The 18850-nt window shown below is 42.1% G+C and overlaps 1 protein-coding gene across 1 annotated transcript in view; it reads left to right on the forward strand.

Annotated features, from left to right (window-relative positions):
* The first annotated feature begins 1483 nt into the window (after positions 1 to 1483).
* Positions 1484 to 18850, forward strand: part of LOC121607448 (membrane-associated guanylate kinase, WW and PDZ domain-containing protein 2-like) — a 73752-nt gene continuing 56385 nt past the window's right edge. Inside the window, exon 1 of the mRNA XM_041938245.1 lies at positions 1484 to 1781. Within this exon, the coding sequence (XP_041794179.1) occupies positions 1484 to 1781 (298 nt within the window). The remainder of the gene's footprint in view (positions 1782 to 18850) is intronic.

Raw genomic sequence — 18850 nt, forward strand, 5'->3', positions numbered from 1 at the left:
CGTTAGAGTTGCAGGAGCTCTCCGTGCATGTAAGCGCATATATTTCAGCGGTAAACAGGACTGATGGTGCTGATAGTGCTTTGTGTGCTACTGTATGTGACATAGCAAAAAGACCCAGGAAAGTAGAGGCACATAAAGGGTTGGATTAACCCACCAGGGCGCCCCTGCTGTGGGCCCCTACTGAACCTCCATTTCCTTCACTCCTCAGTATCCCTCAGTATTCCATCCCATAATGGACAGCTCTGCAGTTCATGATTTACACTCAAAGCCAACGTTTAGTGGCAGTGCAGGAAGTTCGTATGTAGCAAGCCAGAAAAAAAGCGGTGAGGCGGTCGGGTATGTGGATGGGCTTGTAGCATGTGTGAATTTCATATAGAACAGTTACCTTTGTACCATAACCACAATCATTCTACGACCTTAACCAAACCATACTGTTAAAAAAAATGTAAATAAAAAAAACCCCTTTGCATTATACATAAACCTGTAGTTTTGCAGAATAATCCAACAATGATTTCTTGTTTGGTGGTAGGTGATATATGCATCAATCTGTATTAACCACACATTTGTTTAGTAAAATGCACCATATGTAAGTGCAAAAAAAAAAACTGAATTAATGAAGGCTTTAAAACAAATTTCACCAAGAAGGCTCTTCGAGAACTGGTAATGCAGGTGTTGCCTTCAGACACCTATATCATTTCAGTTTATAATGAGTGACCCATGCAGTGTTAACAAAGAAACTTGCAATTAATTTACAGTGCTACCACAAACTGGTACAGCCACATGGTGAACATGGAGGCTTCGGACCCCCTGAGGGCATGGTGCCCCGGGGTAGACACCCATTGAGGCCAGCTTTGGCTACATAAAAATCTGCATTGCGTGTTGCATAATGATCAGAAAAGTACGACTCTCACAAAGTCTTTGCTCTACAAAATATTGCGTTCTTAAATGTTTGAAAGGATGCTGCATATTAGGACTTTAAGGCGAAAACAACAACAAAACTCCACCTTAAAGCTATTTTATTAATAAAATCCAACGTATATGATGAGGTTCGTGTGTGGTGTAAACTGGCGTCCCTCCTCCATGTCATCGGCTGTGTGATCACAGCGAGCCCGAGGAAGCGCCCCTGGCAGTGTGGTGGGAGTGAAGCGCCTCCTGTGTTATTTCCCCTCCTCTCCATCCTCTTACTCCGAACCAGAACCATTCTTCTCTCCCCTCCTTCAGGCTTCACATCCGGGTCATCCGCCAGTATCTGTCTCTTGCGTCTGTGTGTCTGACAGAGTAATAATTATTTCATCCGCCGCCGTGCTGTACTGCAGCCCTCTGCCCGACTGCGCGGCTCGCCGAGCGGACACTGCGCGTGGCGTGCACCGGTGATGATGGATCCACGGGCGCTGTGAAGCTGCAGCCGGTCGCACAAAGGCAGGGATGAGACGGTAGGAGGCTTTTCTATGGGCCAGCCCGCGGTGATTAACTCGCCCTAACGATGTCTAAGAGCCTCAAGAAGAAAAACCACTGGACCAATAAAGTCCACGAAGCGGTGATAACCCGCGGAAAGGAAGGGGAGCTGGGGTTCGAGCTGAAGGGGGGCGCGGAGAACGGCCAGTTCCCCTACTTCGGCGAGGTGAAGCAGGGGAAGGGACTGATCCAGAGCGGAAAACTGGCCCAGGATGAGCTGCTGCTTGAGGTCAACAACATGCCAGTGGCCGGGCTCACCACCCGGGACGTGCTGGCCGTGATTAAACACTGCAAAGACCCGGTCCGCCTCAAGTGTGTCAAACAAGGTGAGATATGATGAACATGAGGGGGGACCAGGAGCGCACCGCCGCGCGGATTTTGGGAGGCGGGGAGGAGTGTGTGCGTGTGCTGCGTTGGTGTGTGTGTAGCTGGTTAGACTAAGATGTCATTTGTGCAGTCATCTGTCAGTCTGCACTAAAGGGAGAAGCCGTGCGTTTAGGTGGACAAAGCGCAAACCCACGCGTAGGCCTGTTTGTTGGTTGAACGTAATTACGAGCCGTAATGATGGGTTCAGCTCATGACTGAAATGATCGCATCGCAGCCGGGAGCAGCCGCCGTTTGTTTATCACAGCGTCGCTGGTTCGATGCCACAGCCCGGAGGGGGGGTGTCCGTTTAGGCGTCATGCCACAGCCTGCGGTTTTCTCCGTGTTTTGGTGGAGGACGGGGCTCGCTTCACCAAACAGGCCTGCGCGGATGAAATGTTTTCCTCTTTGCTGCTGTACAGTGTGAGCCGCAGACAGACAGGCTTCACGCGCACGCACACACGCACACACACACATCGAGTCTGCAGGCTGCCCGTCCAGACAGTCACTGCTATTACAGCAGAATTACGCGCTGGTGACAATTATTACTGCTGGCTTTCATATTGATCAGCTCTGTAGTCAACATGGTTTGCTTTCACTTCCGTCCCAAATTTCACACACACACACACACCCATAACACACACCCATAACACACACCCATATACACACGTCTCGGTTCCATCACTTTTGGGCACATTACATAGACTTGCATTCATTTCCCGGAGGCTCACTAACCACGACCAGTACTTGCCAAACCCTAACCTTAACCCAGGTCTTCACCCCAAAATGCTGTGATTTACATTATGAGGACTTGAGTTTTGTCCTCATAAGGAAGGCGAGTACCCACAGCCAGAGTAATACACACACACACACACATTCACACATACTTTGTTTATGTAATGTTCCTGAGTTCAGAAGTGGAAAATAATTGTGTAGGTCTCTTGCAGTCATGGTCTGAGGAGCCTTGGCGTGTTTTGTTATTGTCAGCCGGTGCAGTGTTTTGTGTAATTGTTGTGGTCTCTGAAGCTGCAGGCTTGTTTTAGTGTTTCTGAGCATAGCAGGGGATTTATGGCAACAGTGTTGACTGAGTGACCTGCTTCTGTCAGCCAGTGTAAAAGCAGACAGGGTGTCTGTAGGACTAGAACATTGGATTGAAGGAACAGCAGCGGAGATAGTTATCATCACACCCTCTGAGGCTCAGTTTAAGCCCTAATAAGTGGCTAAAAGGGCTGCGTTCTCAGCCATGAAATGAGCATTACAGTGGCTAGTTTCTGGGACACGAGTAAAGCAAAAAAATCAAATCACTTTTTATTTTTGGACATTGCAGAGGATTTGTCTTCGCGCTCTTCGCCTGACTGCTCGCTCTCAATCTCAGTGTTTCTGAGGGTTGCGTCAATGTGATTGATTATTGAGTTATAGCTGCTGACAGAGGAAGAGTGCGGTCTTGTGCGAGGGGTTAAATGCTAATGTGCATGTATCTCAGGTCTATTCTCTCCCTCCCTTCCTCTCTTATCCATTTAAACATGAGTCTGTTTATTGAACCACGCCACCTCACACCGTTCCCTAGCTTAATGTGGTCTTTGCTAAGAACGTCCTTGAGCGCTCTGCTGTTTGTGCACAGCTTGTTGTCCCCTTCAGTATTGTTTTTTGTTCTCATCTCCTCTGTCTATTTGACTTCCATCCAGTGGAGAGTGGAGTGTATTTACGGCAGTGTGCTTTGCAGACAGTTGCTGACACGCTTGCGGCCCGCTGAGGAATCATCTAGAAGCAGCCTAGTCGCTGTGTGAGGCCACACACGCGGGTGAATCAGAGATGGATGTCCTGTCAGGGTGCACATTCATGTCTGACTACTCATGCGAACTTGCGTACAAACTTACACTCTTTAACGGAGTATTTCCAGTCAGGTAGAAACACCCCTTCTGTCCCCGAGGGAGTACAGCGGTGACAGCGAGGCCTGATGGACCTTCAGAGCGAGCTCCTCTCGCACACTATTTCAGCTGCACTCATCACAGATTTCAGGAAACGCACATATCCAAATACATAGCGCAGGACACTGCTGGGTAGGTGTGAGAAAATTGTACACCTTTCACTGGAACAAACCTGCTTTTTTAATTTATTTTTTATTCTTTATTTATAGACTGAGCCACAAACACAGACGGTGTATTTTCACCAGTCCTGTGTTGGCATGTTTTCTTGCACTTCACCACATGCAGGTGTGAGTAATGTGTATCTAGTAGTTCTTCTAGTAGTGTCCATAGACGTCATGGGCTATTTAACTAGCTATTAAATCAATGAATCTATTAGTCAATCATGGCATGCTGTTTTGTTTTGCGAGACTTGAATGTGATAGTAGGATCGCCAGGAAAGAAATGTGCTTTGAGTGTGCATCTCAAAAGGGCTGTTATTTATTTTCCTGCTGTGTGTGTGTGTGTGTGTGTGTGTGCGTGTGTGTGTGTGTGTGTGTCTGCCTGCTTCAAGGGTCTCGGTCTCTGTCATGTAAATGGATGTGCTGTAAATAAATCTCCACTAATGGCAGTGTAACAACGTAGCACACTGCACCAGCAAATCAAAACAAAACACACAGAGCTCTACACTTACACGAGCAATACTCTGCAACCTTTTACATATAATCTGGAGCTTTTAACTGCCTTTTTCACTGAAGACGCTTTGACGGGTCACAGTAGGAAAAACACAGGTGTAAATAGCAACATGAGTGATGGCTGAATTCCATTTAGCTGCTTCAGTGTCAGGTTGCTGGTGTTGCGCACGCTGGCTGACTGTCACACTGTCATGACTTACTTGAATACAACAGAGCCCTGCTTAACGTTATTCGTAACACCTGTGCTCTTCTTCCAATGACAAGTCAAAATGTCTGCTGTGACAAAGGCCCACAGTCAGTGCAATCACTTCTCCTACATGCTATTGTTTTTGAACTTGAATGATAAGAATGCTTCCAAATTCGTCTGTGATTTTAAAAAAGCATGTAGTTATAGATTTTCTTTTAAATGCTGGTTTGCAAATGAGTTATTGGCCGTGTCCATCTGTACGTGCAATTATCTGATAAACATCTCTCGCCTGTGTTCATCTCCCCATCAGCACCAGGCAGGAGTGAAGTGCAACCGGCTGCTCGGCTCAGTGAGGCAGATTTAGAAAAGTGCCATGAAGATCATAACCGCCGAGAGGTGTTAGAACAGTATGGAGAGGAGGGAGGTGTGAATGTGTGTGTGTGTGTGTGTGTGAGAGAGAGAGAGAGAGAGAGAAAGAGAGAGTGAGAAAGAGAGGTGGAGTTTTAAGAGAAGAGTATGATGAAGGTGTGAGAAAACACACTTTGGGAAACAGCGAAAATTCCATCTTGTGTTTTTTTTCAATGATCTCTTGCAGTTTCTTCATTTTATAATCAAAAGTAATTGATTTTCCTAAGTGCTCGTTTTGTGCCAACTTGTCATAAAGACTAAAGCGCAATAGACAAAATGGTGATGGCCAAGTCTTTGTCTTTCCTTTCTTCCTATAAGCAAAATAGCGACAGATTCAGTTTGGACATTGTGCTGGAATCATTTCAGAATATCCTAATTTTTGGTTTTGTCAGTTTATCAGTTAGTTTCCTTTTCAGTTTATTCTCAGTTTTTCTCAGGACACACACTTGAAGGAAAAAGATGAAAAATTAAGTATGCATCCGCCTTCAAATAACCCAGGTCTCTTTTTAGTTGCCTTTAATTGGCATTAATCTTTTGTCAGAAATAGCTATGGCGCAAATACAGTGATATAAATAATATTGTCAGCTATTTTTGGTCTCGTATTTTTTCATTCAGATTATATTAGGGACATCATCCCAGGCTGAATCCACAACAAATGATGCTCGGATTTACATACATGCCCATACATAAGAATAAACAGAATATAAAAAGTGATGTCTTCCCTACCTGAAGGGACTGAGCTGTGGATAAGAAGCGCAGACTTAAAACCAGAAATATGTCACCGCCTGCTGATATTGCCTGTTTGAAATGTAATTTTCTTCGTTCCAAATTGTGTTTTTGCCTCTCAGAGAGGGCCGTGGCGGAGGAAGACCCCGGGACGTTTCATCCACCCGGGATGAGAACAATATGTTGTGAAAAACAACATGAATTCAAATGTTAACATGCCCTTTAACATCTAAGTGGAGCACAGCCAGCCTCTGTCACACTGTGCAGCAGCTCTCGGCCACAGCCTATGTAGGGCAGGGCAGGCCAGGGAGCTCTCTATTTACTAATGAAGCTGCACAAAAGGTTCATGAATATCATCACTTTAACTGACATCTAAAATTCTCTTTTAAACTTGCACAGTGACAACTAGCCCTTTTCGGACAGAAGTGAACAAAAACAGGCCTCACATTTCTAGCTAACGTCCGTCGACGGTGCCTGAAATGATGACTGTTGCTGGCAGATTTAATCCGCTTTAGCTAGAGTAAGCTAATGCCAGTGCTAACACTCCTGCAAGACGGCTGAAAACCCAAATTTTTTATGTTTCCAACAGGCTCATTTTTAAAACGAGAACCCTGAAAAATGGTCTTACATGTGTGCATGGTGTGCGATACGGGAGTTAAAGCTGCATGTCATGCTCTGAAACAGACGTCATCTAAGACAAACTGTCTGTATCCTTACGGTCGAAAAACATTTGAAAAGGCAACACAGTGGTCAGATCTATGCTTTAATGTTCTTATTTCACTTTTACATAGAAAAGAGTTTGAGGAGGAGGAATGGTTGATGAGTTTGGCAGATGTAACGCTATCTAGTGCAAGTTTTGGCGGGAGCTGCTGGAGTGTAAGCAAACCAAATGAAGCGCAGAGCAGAGCTGCGATCTTTACTCTGAACTGTGATATTGTGGATCCCTTTTTCTAGTGTGACCTGTAACCCCCAAAAATAATGCTGTTAGCCAATAACAGGTCCCCTGCCTTTGGAAGTAGGTTACTACTGGAGGTAGTGATTGAGTTATCTGGACATGCTAACACTTGCAGCTTATGTTAGAGCAGCGAAATACACAACCTTAACAACCACGGTTGTTAAGGTGTGATTGGATAATCACTGTCCACTGTCCACTTACTATAAAACTGTGTGAGTCATACAAAATGAAATAACTGGTCTACAATTGGCATGTTTAATGTCTCTAGAAAGTAGACCTCTGAGGATTGTTAGAAGTTGTCAAGTTTTCTGACTCCACTGTCCGAGTCCTGCCAGTCCTCTTAATGTGGGTACAGTATGGAGTGACAGATGGAGCAGAGGGAGAGAAGGCGACCTTCTTCTCCTCTCATGTCGCTTTGTTGATGAGAAGCTTGAAGAATCAGTGCATAACATCCTGTCTGCTCTGTTGGTATTAATAACTCACCAAGAGATGAGTTCTGTCAGAGGCGGAGGGTGATTTTATTGAGGCTAGAAGCTGCTGGAGCTCGGCTCAGAGGATCAAACTCAAGCTCAGCCAGCCAGTGACCAAATGTCTAACTGGTCCAGTTAAGTGAATTAGGTCAATGTAATTCTCTTCGCCGTGGACACGCTGCATGGGACAATCTGGGACTGTGCTGCTGCATGTGTTTGTGAAATGCAGATAGAAGTGGGATTTGTGAATGCAAAGCGTGATTGAAAGGAGGTTTTGACACAACATTTTTTCTAGCCTTGAGTCATTATAGAATCAGAGTTTCTACCAACCATGATGATGTGAAATGTCTGATACATTTACGTCTTTTAGTAATAGAGGCATATGATTGATGATTGATGCCCTGTGATCACAGTGTGAGTGAGCTGGAGATTTTGGCCCAAAGGTTTTCCAGAATAACAGCATGGGTCACCATGACGATATGACTGTATGATTCAGTTTGTGCAAAAAACAGATTTTTTTAAAAAAAAGCTTGTATTTCACAAGGACGATGTCGCCTTTAAAAGCAGTTGAATTGGCTGAGATAAAACACTGTATCCTTAAGATTATTCATGATGGTTGCGTGTGTGTGTGTGTGAGCAATAAGAAATTGTTAAGTTGTTGACGTGCCTTTTATGCGTCATTTCAGCATTAGATCAGCTGTTTCATTGAATAGAGACAGAATTTTATCTAAAATAACTGGCCATTTAACAAAAGACTTTACAGCACAAAACAGACACTCTGCTAATGAAACCAGTAATGTTCATTGGTAGCCATGCTTCGTTCTTTCTGTGTCTGTGTATCGGTGTTCATGTGACTACACCTCATGCTTTTTCATATATGAATGTAATCCCTTTACATTCTTTTGGCTAGTTCCTTTTTGGCAGCAACATTTTGGCACTGTGCAGAGTAAATTTATATTTTGGACTTTTGTACTCCGTCTAAAAATTTCCACACCCCACCAAGTCGTGCTGAGCCCACAGAAGTGAGCAGCACAGTTCTGTCTTAACACTAAAAGTATGTTTTTACAAGCCGAGTGTGTAGAAACCATTTTTACTTCTGTGTATTCATGCTTGTTGGTAGTTACACCCCCGACCACTTGGTGGAGCAACCGTACCTTGAGGTAATTGAGCTTAAAAGCAGCATACATTTTTGACCGTGCCTGTGTTCATGCCCTGCTGGTGGTTTTGTATTTTTGTGGAGGATTTTAGTTTAATTACAATAAGGAGGAAACAAAGTAATATGCTACAACAACCTCTGGTGAGTTTCATATTAAATCTGACTTATATGGCTGGACAAACTGGGGACATTATTAGATGCATGCCTCATAAAAAAACGTACACAGCTGCAGTTCTACAGCAGCATTGTTAGTGTAGCAAGTAGCAGCATTGGGAAAAATGTTCAGATTCTTTACTTAAGTGAAAGTAGCAATACCACAATATAAAAATATGTATACAAAATACAAGGCCTGCGTTCAAAATTGCACTTAAGTATCAGAGTAAATGTCTCAGTGCAGGAAAATGGCTCCTGTCATTGTTTATGTCAGATGATGTTTGTGATGTTTTATCTATTTTATATGCTGTTGAGTTGTTTATCAATGCATCACATTTTATAAGCCCTTTATATGCTTACTGTGCAAAATCTGTTTGCAAAGTAACTGGTAAATATAGCTCACAAATACAATATAGTGGAGTCAAATGTATACGTATATGTATAAGTACCTCAAATTTGTACTTAAGTACAGCACTTGACTAAATTTACTTAGCAACATTTCACCAGTGCCAAATAGTCACTACCGTCCTCATAGCTGTCATGTGTCCTGGCACCCTGCCTGTTATCCCCCTCCTGGCCTCAGTCACTTTGCAGGTGGGAGGGTTCAGTCAGGCCACTGTAGCTGCAAGACAAAACCATCTCTCACCTCCAGAGATGAAGGCAGACGGGACATCTGGCTCATCACGACTGCTGCATCAACGTGAACTGAAAGTTATTCACTCTGTGTGTGTGTGTGTGCTTGTCCGTTTGTGTGTGCGCGCACACACGCGTGTGTGTGTTCATCCGTGCGTGTGTGTGTGTGTGTTCCCTCTGCTGCTGCACACATACAGCGAGACAGAAACAAATTCACTGTATGTGACATAAGGTCTGCCTTCAAAATGGTACACAGTGTATGTATGTAGCTAACTCTCTGAGTGTGACAGTGGAGCCAGGTCTGCGGTGAACCCCCCCTCTGCCTCCCAGTTTCTCAGAATCATATCTTATTCAGTCAGGCATGGCAGCACAGAAGGCAGCGGATGGTTTTCATTCATTGACATAGTGTAGATTAGCCAGCAGCGCTAATCTGATATCTTTGCTGTGGGCCTCAGATCTGAATGAGAAGGATTATAAAAACTGGCATCAGGAGCGGCTCCAGCTGCGGCACTGAAACTGGTGGATGGCTACCAACAATGCTCTGAGAATTTCTGACTTTCTAAAGATGCTCTCCATCGTTCCTGAGCTAAATATCTTGAATTGGAGCCAAGTCATCAACACAGTATTAAATGCACTGAACGTATAAAACGTGAGAGACATTGTCATGATATTGAGTTAAAGCCCTTTTTATACACTCATACCTCAACTGTGTAAAAATCCTCTAATTCATCTGATGCTTTTTATCAATATGTCGACCTTTGTTTTCATATTGTTTTGAGGAAGATCAAAATATAATTGACTTGAATTTAAAGCATCATTGCACCACATATGATAAGTGCTTTAATGGTAAAGCATGAGTTGAGAGGAAAGAATATTTTAATATGAGCCTAAGTTGCACCGCTGACCTAATCATGTTCATCGCAGCAGCAGCAGGCAGCAGGCAGCAGGCAGCTTCCTGTCTTACTGAGAGAAATCTCAGCTCATGTGTTGAAGTGCTTCATTTGCATTCAGGATCATTTCATCACTGTAGTTGATACTTCCTACCAGTAGAGGACAGTAGCTGTCTATCAGTTAGTAAAGCAGTACTGACAGTTGTCTGTAATGCTGAATTGTTCTGCGTAACTATAAAAACTGTAAAACAGAGACTGGTGATTGTTAATATAACCAGAGGATCTGTGCTGAGTGCAGCCTGTCTGGAATCATATTTGTACTAAAGTAACTCCACTGTTTCAGACTGGAAGGCACAAGATTATGTCCCTTAGCATTAATATCCCATAACTAGAATTACCTGCTGTAGGTTTTAGATGTTTGTTTTATTTTTTTTTTGTGTGTTTTAAGCTTAAAGTTATGACCAAATCGACTTATTTTACACACTTCATGGACAAAAGTAGTGGCGCAGAGATATATCTTTATATGCATATCGTTTTTTGTTTGATTGCCAATTTTTTGTTTCTAAGATGCCGCCACCCTGAAATAATGGGTGTAAATAAAATATTGGTGTGACCTTGTGAACTCATCTTTCCAGAGGCAGTATTCTGGTTTTCCTGGATAATCCATAGAACACACTGTCAGCAGGGACTGTCTGTTTGTTAGAAATTACCTCCAAATAGATACAATGTGGACCATGACCATTCACATTGTATTCACTGGAGCAGAGACGTGTTCTGGTTAGTTTCTGTATGTGTGTCTGAGGTTGTCTCTTCCTGCTTAAAAACCGTACAAGCCAGAAGCTGTATGAAAACAGTGGTGGTGAAAGCCACCACTTCTGTAACAGTTTAACAAACCACAGGAGATTCAGGAATGCTTTTCAGATATGCTTCAGTTAGTGATGGCAGCAGTACTTCGTCAGCATTGTCAGCTCTACATATATATTTCAGCACGAGTAGCTGTTTACATCATGAATATTCAGAGTTATGGATATGATTACGGTCAGAGTGAAGTCAGGATGAGTCGATGAGTCAGACCAAAGTGTCTGCTTTGTGAAAATCTTCTAAGTAGTTTTCCACCTGACTTGTTAGGATGTGAGTTATGGCCACTTCCTCACTTTATGTGCTGGGTGTGTATGATATTCCTGATCATATAGTTCATGCTAACATGTAAAGAGGAAAAGAAAGGAGCAGTCAGGTCAGTACAGCTGAATTCAATTCAGCTGAATTCATTTAGCTTTGGATTTAGCAGCTTGAAGGGCCCCTGCAGTGATACATACAGGGTTTATTAGACTATCAGACCATAGCAGCCAAATGAAGCACTGGAATCATTACGATGCTCAGATGGCGGCCTTCCCTCCGCCACAGCTACAATGATTAATTTTTTGTATTGACCGGGAGCACACCCCTGCTGGTTTTAACCCCTCGGGTTATCGACCACTGCGCCCTTGAACCAATGAGTTTCTTATTACTCTCTGTTGCCTCTAATGCTCTGTCATATCTCGGCCTCTCTATTTTTCTCCCCATCATTGTTACTCAGCTTCCCACTGCTATAGAACAGAGGATGAAGTGTTGGAGCCCACTCACACCTTTGCTTCTCCACCCTCTCTCCTCTTCTTCTGTGACTCTCAGGCCCGCTGTTGCTTTAATTCTCATTAAGATGCATCCTGCTTGTTGTTCCTGATAGAGTGTGAGGGGCGCCGCTTGAACTGGAGAGTGCAATCAGGAGTGACAAACATCTCCATATAGCCACATCTAAAACATGACCCATCACATACACAAAAAGATTCATCAGCATAGATGCGTGAGGTTAGGGGAGACGAGGAATTAATTCGCCTGCCATGGGAGGAGGATGGATTATTAGGGTTGGCAATTCCTATAACCTCCCTCTTTTAATCTTGAAGTGTCATTTGTAGTGTGGGCTTGTTTCTCTTTATAGTGACTCAGAGGTTGTAAATGTGTGTCTGGCCTTGATTATGGTGCTGTAGAGAAAGACATGGAGGAACATCATCATTAAGACTAGTCTGAGGATGGGGGGATCAATATTAAGACCTTTAGGAGAGAGGTTCTGTCATTTACTATTAATAATGGGCCCTGCTGCCTGCTGTAATAATGCCATTAGAAGTACTGGAAACAGATACTTCATTCACATCCAAATGGCCTTCACAATATACCCACATGTAGAAAAGCAGTACATACACAGTATAATTCACATACTCTCTCTCTTTCTCTCTCTCTCTCTCACACACACACACACACACACACACACACACACACACACACACACACCCATGGTCTGTCTGAGGCCTGCTCTAACTACCTGTGCCTAATTAGGACTGTAAAACAAGAGAAAGTAGACTAGGTCGAATCAGGGTAGTCTTAACAGGACCACTGGAGAGGTGGATGAGGAGACACTGAGCAGCTAAAATATTAGATGGGACAGAGAGGAAAATCAAAATAGTAGAGATGTGTGGGAGGGAAATGAAAATCCGAGTCTAAAATCATTTTAATATATTACTTGATTTGATATTGTGATGCTCAATATACATACAATGTATGAACATATATGAATTCCAGATTGCAAGCAATAAAATCAAATGTACAGCAGTGTTTACCGTTTTTTGAATCTAAATCGTATTTCTTCACGACCTTCGTAAATAGTTGTTTTCGTGTCATATACAGTATGTGTAAAGTTTGCATTAAGCGTGTTTTGATTTATTGCTTTTATTTTGCTTTTACAAGAAAGCTATTTTATTTTGAAAGTGACAAGCGACAAACGGAAATTGGTATGGTCTGGGAAGGTGATAGTACAGGACAGTGTAGACTCCAGCAATTACCATGCGAAGATATGATGGGAGAGTATAATTTGAATGTACCCCCTGTCAAAAGTGCCAACAAGGTACGTTTATGTAATTCATGTGTTTGTAAGTGTTTTTGAGTTTATTCTTTTGTGTTAAGGTAGCCAAGTTTGTGTTGTTAGTAGCCAAATAATGTATGTTTTAATTTTCTGTTTAAGCTAGTTAGCTATAAGGTTAGCTAGCTCGAACGTTGGTGTCATGAAGTGCGCTACACACACACACACACACACACACTGTTGTTTCCATCTCTTTAGAGGACATTAGCTTACATCCATTTCCGAGAGACTTACCCAAACCCTAACCGCTACTTGCTTAACCATATCTAACCTTCCCCAAGTCTTCACTCCAATATTTACTGCTTTGCATTAAGATGACTTGGATTTTATCCCCATAAAGAAGGTGAGTCCCCACAATTTGACTGTGTAAACAGATTTATGTCCCCACAACATGAGTAAGACACATGCCCAAACGCTCAAACAACTGGGCCAGCAGTCACGGCTTTCCCTGATCCCAGTGTGATGCTCCAGCATTAGACACAAAAGACTAAAGGCTCTCCCACTGCACTGACAGTGAAATCAACATCACTGTCAGTACAGGACAGAGGTGAAACGTCTTCTAAGACAAACTGACGAGGTCCAGTTGCGAACGATTGAATGCCCTAAAGCTTACAATGACCTGGATGAATGAGAATATTCACAGGCATGAAATCAAGATCAAAAACTTGGATTTGAGTGATGGGTTTGATCAACGGGCATCACCAGTGTGGCTTCTCTTCCCCATCAGAAGTCTGTTCTCTTTGCAATGTAGGCTGTTTATGTTGTGTTGCTTGGATGGTTCTTGCCAGCCTAAATTTTGGCAGGTTTTTTCAATTGTCTGCTGTAAAAAAGGTCCATTCAGTTTTAATGTCGCCCCCCACCCCCATGTTGTATACAAAAAAACAGTAGGAATAGGAATTGAAAACATGGATTGAATTTGAGGTGTATGATAGCAGTGCATGATGGTTGTCTGTCAGTTTCCAGCTGTGTTTCCAGTGTTTACTCAGGTATTTGCTGAAGGTGCTCCTGTGTTCATCCAGGGAAGGATTCAGGGTGTGAGAGGTATTGTCTATGACCATCAGTAGCTTTACCAGAATTTGGCAGAGGAAGCAGGTAAATATCCTATACATTGCTTTTTTTTTTTTTTTTTTTTTTTATGTTCGTTCCAGAGGTGCTGATGTATATATGCTGTCTCCCGCCTTGGAGTTTTGTATTGCCCTGTAGCCTGCTCTGACCTCCTGTGGGAGTATCGATCACTGAGTCTCTGTCCGAGTTTTGTTCTCCATGATAACCACTCAGGTACAGCACCACTTCACCTCAGCTCTCCCCAGACACCCCTGACCATCAGCTCAGACCTCAGCCTTCAACCAATCAGACAGACCCTCGGTTTGCTCAATGCGGTAGCGAGTGTGTCTTTGTGATTTGGATTCGATCAGGTGTTAGTTTGTGGTGCGTGTCAAGTGGATCTGTGCTTTGGTTAGGGGAATGGAGAGAGTGTTTATGTGTGTCTAAGCGAAAAGGATAGTGATTGTGTGCAGGAAAGTATTGAGTGTCTTGCCAACTTTGACATGATGTTGCACCACGTCTTACATCTAATTTTTCACTTGTGTTCTTCAAGATTCAAGATTGCCTTTATTGTCATTGAGCATAACATGTCAAAGAAATTTGCATTGCAACCCCCGTGTTAGAAACAACATAATAAGGAAGATAAGAAAGATAATAAAATAAAATAAAGATAATAGAATTAAATAAACTAACATGCAGTAAAAATATGCGTAAATGCATTAAAAATATACCAGAAATAAAAATATACTAAGACAATAAAAATATACTAAGACAATAAAAATATACTAAGACAATAAATAATAAAATATATTAACAACAGCTGAAATACACTTAAGATGTATATACTGAATGCAAATAGCTGATGGTTGGTGATTTATTTGCGCGTACTGTCTGTGTGAACATGTCTTGTGTTTGTGTGTACATGTCTTGTGTTTGTGTGTACATGTGGGCATGTACAGTAAGAGTCTGAGTTTGCATGCCAGCATGCATTACTGGAGCGTGACAGCAGGGTTGTTTGCACTCAAGACTTGAGCAGTTAAAGTTTGTGAGGAGGGAAACTCAGAGAATCAGTGTGGCACGACTGTGCTTCCCCCCTCTCTCAGCCTCCTGGGAAAGTGGGCATGTCATGCCTAATTATGCCTTCCCCAATCAAACAAAATGGCTCCTGTTGGTTTCTACATCTATCTGCTCCTCGCTCGAGCCTCATGATAATGTACATACAAACAATGCAACGCTTTCAGGCCTGCCTTGTCCTGAGTACTGCTCAGGGATATGTGTTGCATGTAACTAGGCGAGTAACATGTCTGCGAGTTTAAATCAAACCATTTTCCTTATATTGGCTTCATGGCTTTAGGCATTTTTTAGACATTGTTTTCTGTAGGCCTTGTTGTTGTTGTCAGTTTATTGTGTGGGCCCCTTTTAAGCAAAAAAAGAGTTCACTGGTTTTTAGCTTCCCACATATGAGGATTTGCTGCTTTTCTCTGTTGTAAACTTGAACTTTTGGCCTGGCAAAACAAGACATTTGTAGATGTCACCTCGAACAGTGGAAACTTGTGATGGACATTTTAGTATTGTCTGACTTTTTATAGACCGTATGATTAATTAATTAAGAAAATCATAATCAGATGAAAATGATTAAATGAAAATGAGCCGCTAAAAACACATCTCAGAAAAAAGTGGGAGATTGAGACCCAGGCCAAATATAAACCCACATACAGTGCAGAATTACAATTAAGCCTACTTTTGTCTACTGTGAGACACAAAGAAGGACAAGAAAAAATATACAGTGTGAAGATAGAACAGCAGATATAAATGTATGGCAGGTGTGACTCTGGTGAACCCTATGTTCTTGTTTTGATTAATGAATATTTGCTTTCTCATCTTCTTCTGAGCGTATAGTTTGCATGCTGGTTTAGCTTCGCCTCAGGCTGGATGCTGTTTCGAAGAAGACGGCTTATCAAGATAAGTGACAGGTGTTCGAGTGTGATTTTGACCCGCTGAGGGCGTTGATGGCTGGATTAACAATTTGTTTATCCACCTCTGAAAGGAAAGTTGTATTATTATCAGGCCTGCTATTTTGCACTATAGTTTCATCCATATAAATGTCTTTATAAAGATGGAAAGATGAACTACATCCTTAAGAAGGTGTTGATTGTTTTAACAAGGAGAGAAAAAATAAAGTAAATCTTCAATCCTCATGTTACTAGGTGGATTTGATTTTAGGATAAAGGTTAGACTTGGTTCAGAATAATATGTGTTATGCTTGCATTTTATGTATATGTTTCGAGTTCAGATGAATTTTGATGAGAGGAGGATGAGCACCCACTAAGCTATAATGATTTTTTTATCACACGAAGTGCAACCTTAAACATTTGTACACCAGCTGTTGGAGCTACAATTAGTGACATTAACAAGTTAAAAGGTACACCTGAGTTAATTACAAACTGATATTTCACACTGGATGTGAAAAATGCACCATCTCCAACTCATGCCAATTCTGTTGTTCAGATTAAATGGACAAATCAAACAAATTACAATATTATGTGTGGAAATTAGTTTGAAATTGAAAGCCTTCTGAATATGTGGTTACCATGTAATAGGTGGGGAGTCAGCTGCATTTCATTTAAGAAAAATACATTTGAGAGTCTGAGAGCCAGAGCAGCAGTAAGTAACAGTGATGGAGTTCATGTCAGATTTACTTGTTCTGTTGACAATCATAAGTGAAATCAACCATAGGCTCTTTTCTGCAGTGTTGTAAAGACCATCACTTCAGTAAGAATCCTGTGGGTTCCTGGTTTGGTTGACATTAGTGGAAGAACAGCAACATGTAATTGCTGCTGGTAATCCAACATTATCATTGGATTAATGTTATGATAAAATCTGAATTGTTTTCAAATTACTTACCAGGATGTTCCAGTTTGAAAGTTTTTCATAGTGCACTATTTTGACTTAGTGGGCAAGAAAGAAACACACTCTCCCGTTTGCTTATGCAAAAAATATCTTGCTGACACTTCAGATCTATTGCCAGTTTTTTCAAATTTCAAAAACGTATTCTTGTCCTAATTAACAAATAGCTTTTGTTAAGGATGGATTTGTTTGGTTTTTGCTGTGTTCTCATTTGAAAATGGCAGAGTTGCCTTTGTACGGCTTTCTATGCATTTCTGCTGCACATTGCATTGTAAGACAAAAATGCCCTTCAACAGTACGCTGAAAAATCTGCTGATTTCGGAGCATTGTGGTGCCACAGACTAAAATGCATAAGAAGTAAATTGCACTGTCTTTCATTTAAGTCTAGCCAAGGCCCTCTGTTTCTTGTCAACCCTTTGTCTCTCAACTATACAGTCTCTATCAATTACGTGTGTATGATGTGGCCTGAAAATTAGAGTATTCAAACAACAAATATAGATATTATTATGTTTGAGTTTTGGTCATCTTTGGTCATGTCGACTGAACTTTCCTACTTGACATGCTGCTTTCAAGCTCTTTTAGTGAAACTATAGGCAGGGAAAATATGCAGGAAAATCGACATGTGGACGCATTTCAATTAAGTTGTCAATGCAGATGATAATGAAGCAGTTGGTTATGTAAAATGTAAAACTCTGATGAGATATGACAGCAAGAAGACTGGGAATTCAGCCTTGCAGCAACTGCAAGCTGTGGGTGCAGGATGCAGGCTTAACAATTGCGTGATAGGGTAACACAAACTCAGTGCTCCAGCTTCATTAACTGCGTCAGGCTCCTGCGGTCTGCTGAAAAATGACACCGACATTATCATCGAATTATTTTAGTATGTTGGCATTGTAAAGTTCACATTATTGTTTTTCCCATGTACAGACACTGAAATCGCAGTTATAGTAGACTATAGTAGACTATATTTTGGACGAAATAATTTAGTTTGCAACACAAGCCAGTGTTGCTTGACTAATATAGCTATGGTATGTTAGGTAAGTCAACAGCTGTGCAAACAAATCTGCTTCTTTTTTGTTCCTAAGCAACAAAGGCATTAGATTATATTATGTATGCCACCAGCCATCCACACCTCTCTGTCTTTGTAAAACTGACTTCTTGTCAATTCCCTGGCTGTGTTTGATACAATGGGAAGCTTTACTCTGTTAAACATACTCAGCAGATGTGGCCTGATGCTCACTGTCATGCAGTCACAACCATTTGTTGCCCAAATGGTTACACATGGTTGTTTATGTTGTAGTCTGCTTTCTCCACCTTTGGATCCAAGCAGCATGCTAAACACTCGGCAGGAGGACAGTTAACTCACCCAGTAGTAACAGAGCAGACGCATATAGGGAGATATTGAACAAATGAATTCAACAGACAAGCCCATGTAGACCCACTGTACCATTGCAGTGTGTCGATCAATAAGGTGGAGGCTGCCGTGGTGGAAGGAGTGCCAGCAGCTCGACAAGTCGCAGCAGTTTGCATTTAGCAGCTGCTGCAGGGAGGAATGTGGAGCTGACAGCTAGAGAATCGGCCACCTTATTGAAGTTTTTATTATTTTTATTTCATCAGCTAACGGTCAGTTGATGGGCAGGAGACAATGTGACCTACACGGACTAATGTAATGCTTCAGCGAGCAGAAGCTTTGCTGATTACTGTCTGCCTTGATGAGTTTTTGATTAATCGTGGCTGTCATCTTTTTCCCCTTGACGTGCTACGGTTTTTGTAAACCTATCAAATTGTCTGCCCCAGAGTTTAGAAGTTGACTGTGTTTACAGCATCAGGTTTAACTCTGAGGTTGCTAAATATGCTTATTTAAAGAGTAATACCGATAAAGCTTCTTTAAATACACCCTGCTCCTCCACACTCAGCCCTGCCCTGAGCTGAGTGCTCATATCATGGGCGTGTG

Source organism: Chelmon rostratus, chromosome 6 (assembly GCF_017976325.1).
Source record: "Chelmon rostratus isolate fCheRos1 chromosome 6, fCheRos1.pri, whole genome shotgun sequence".
NCBI lineage: Eukaryota > Metazoa > Chordata > Actinopteri > Chaetodontiformes > Chaetodontidae > Chelmon > Chelmon rostratus.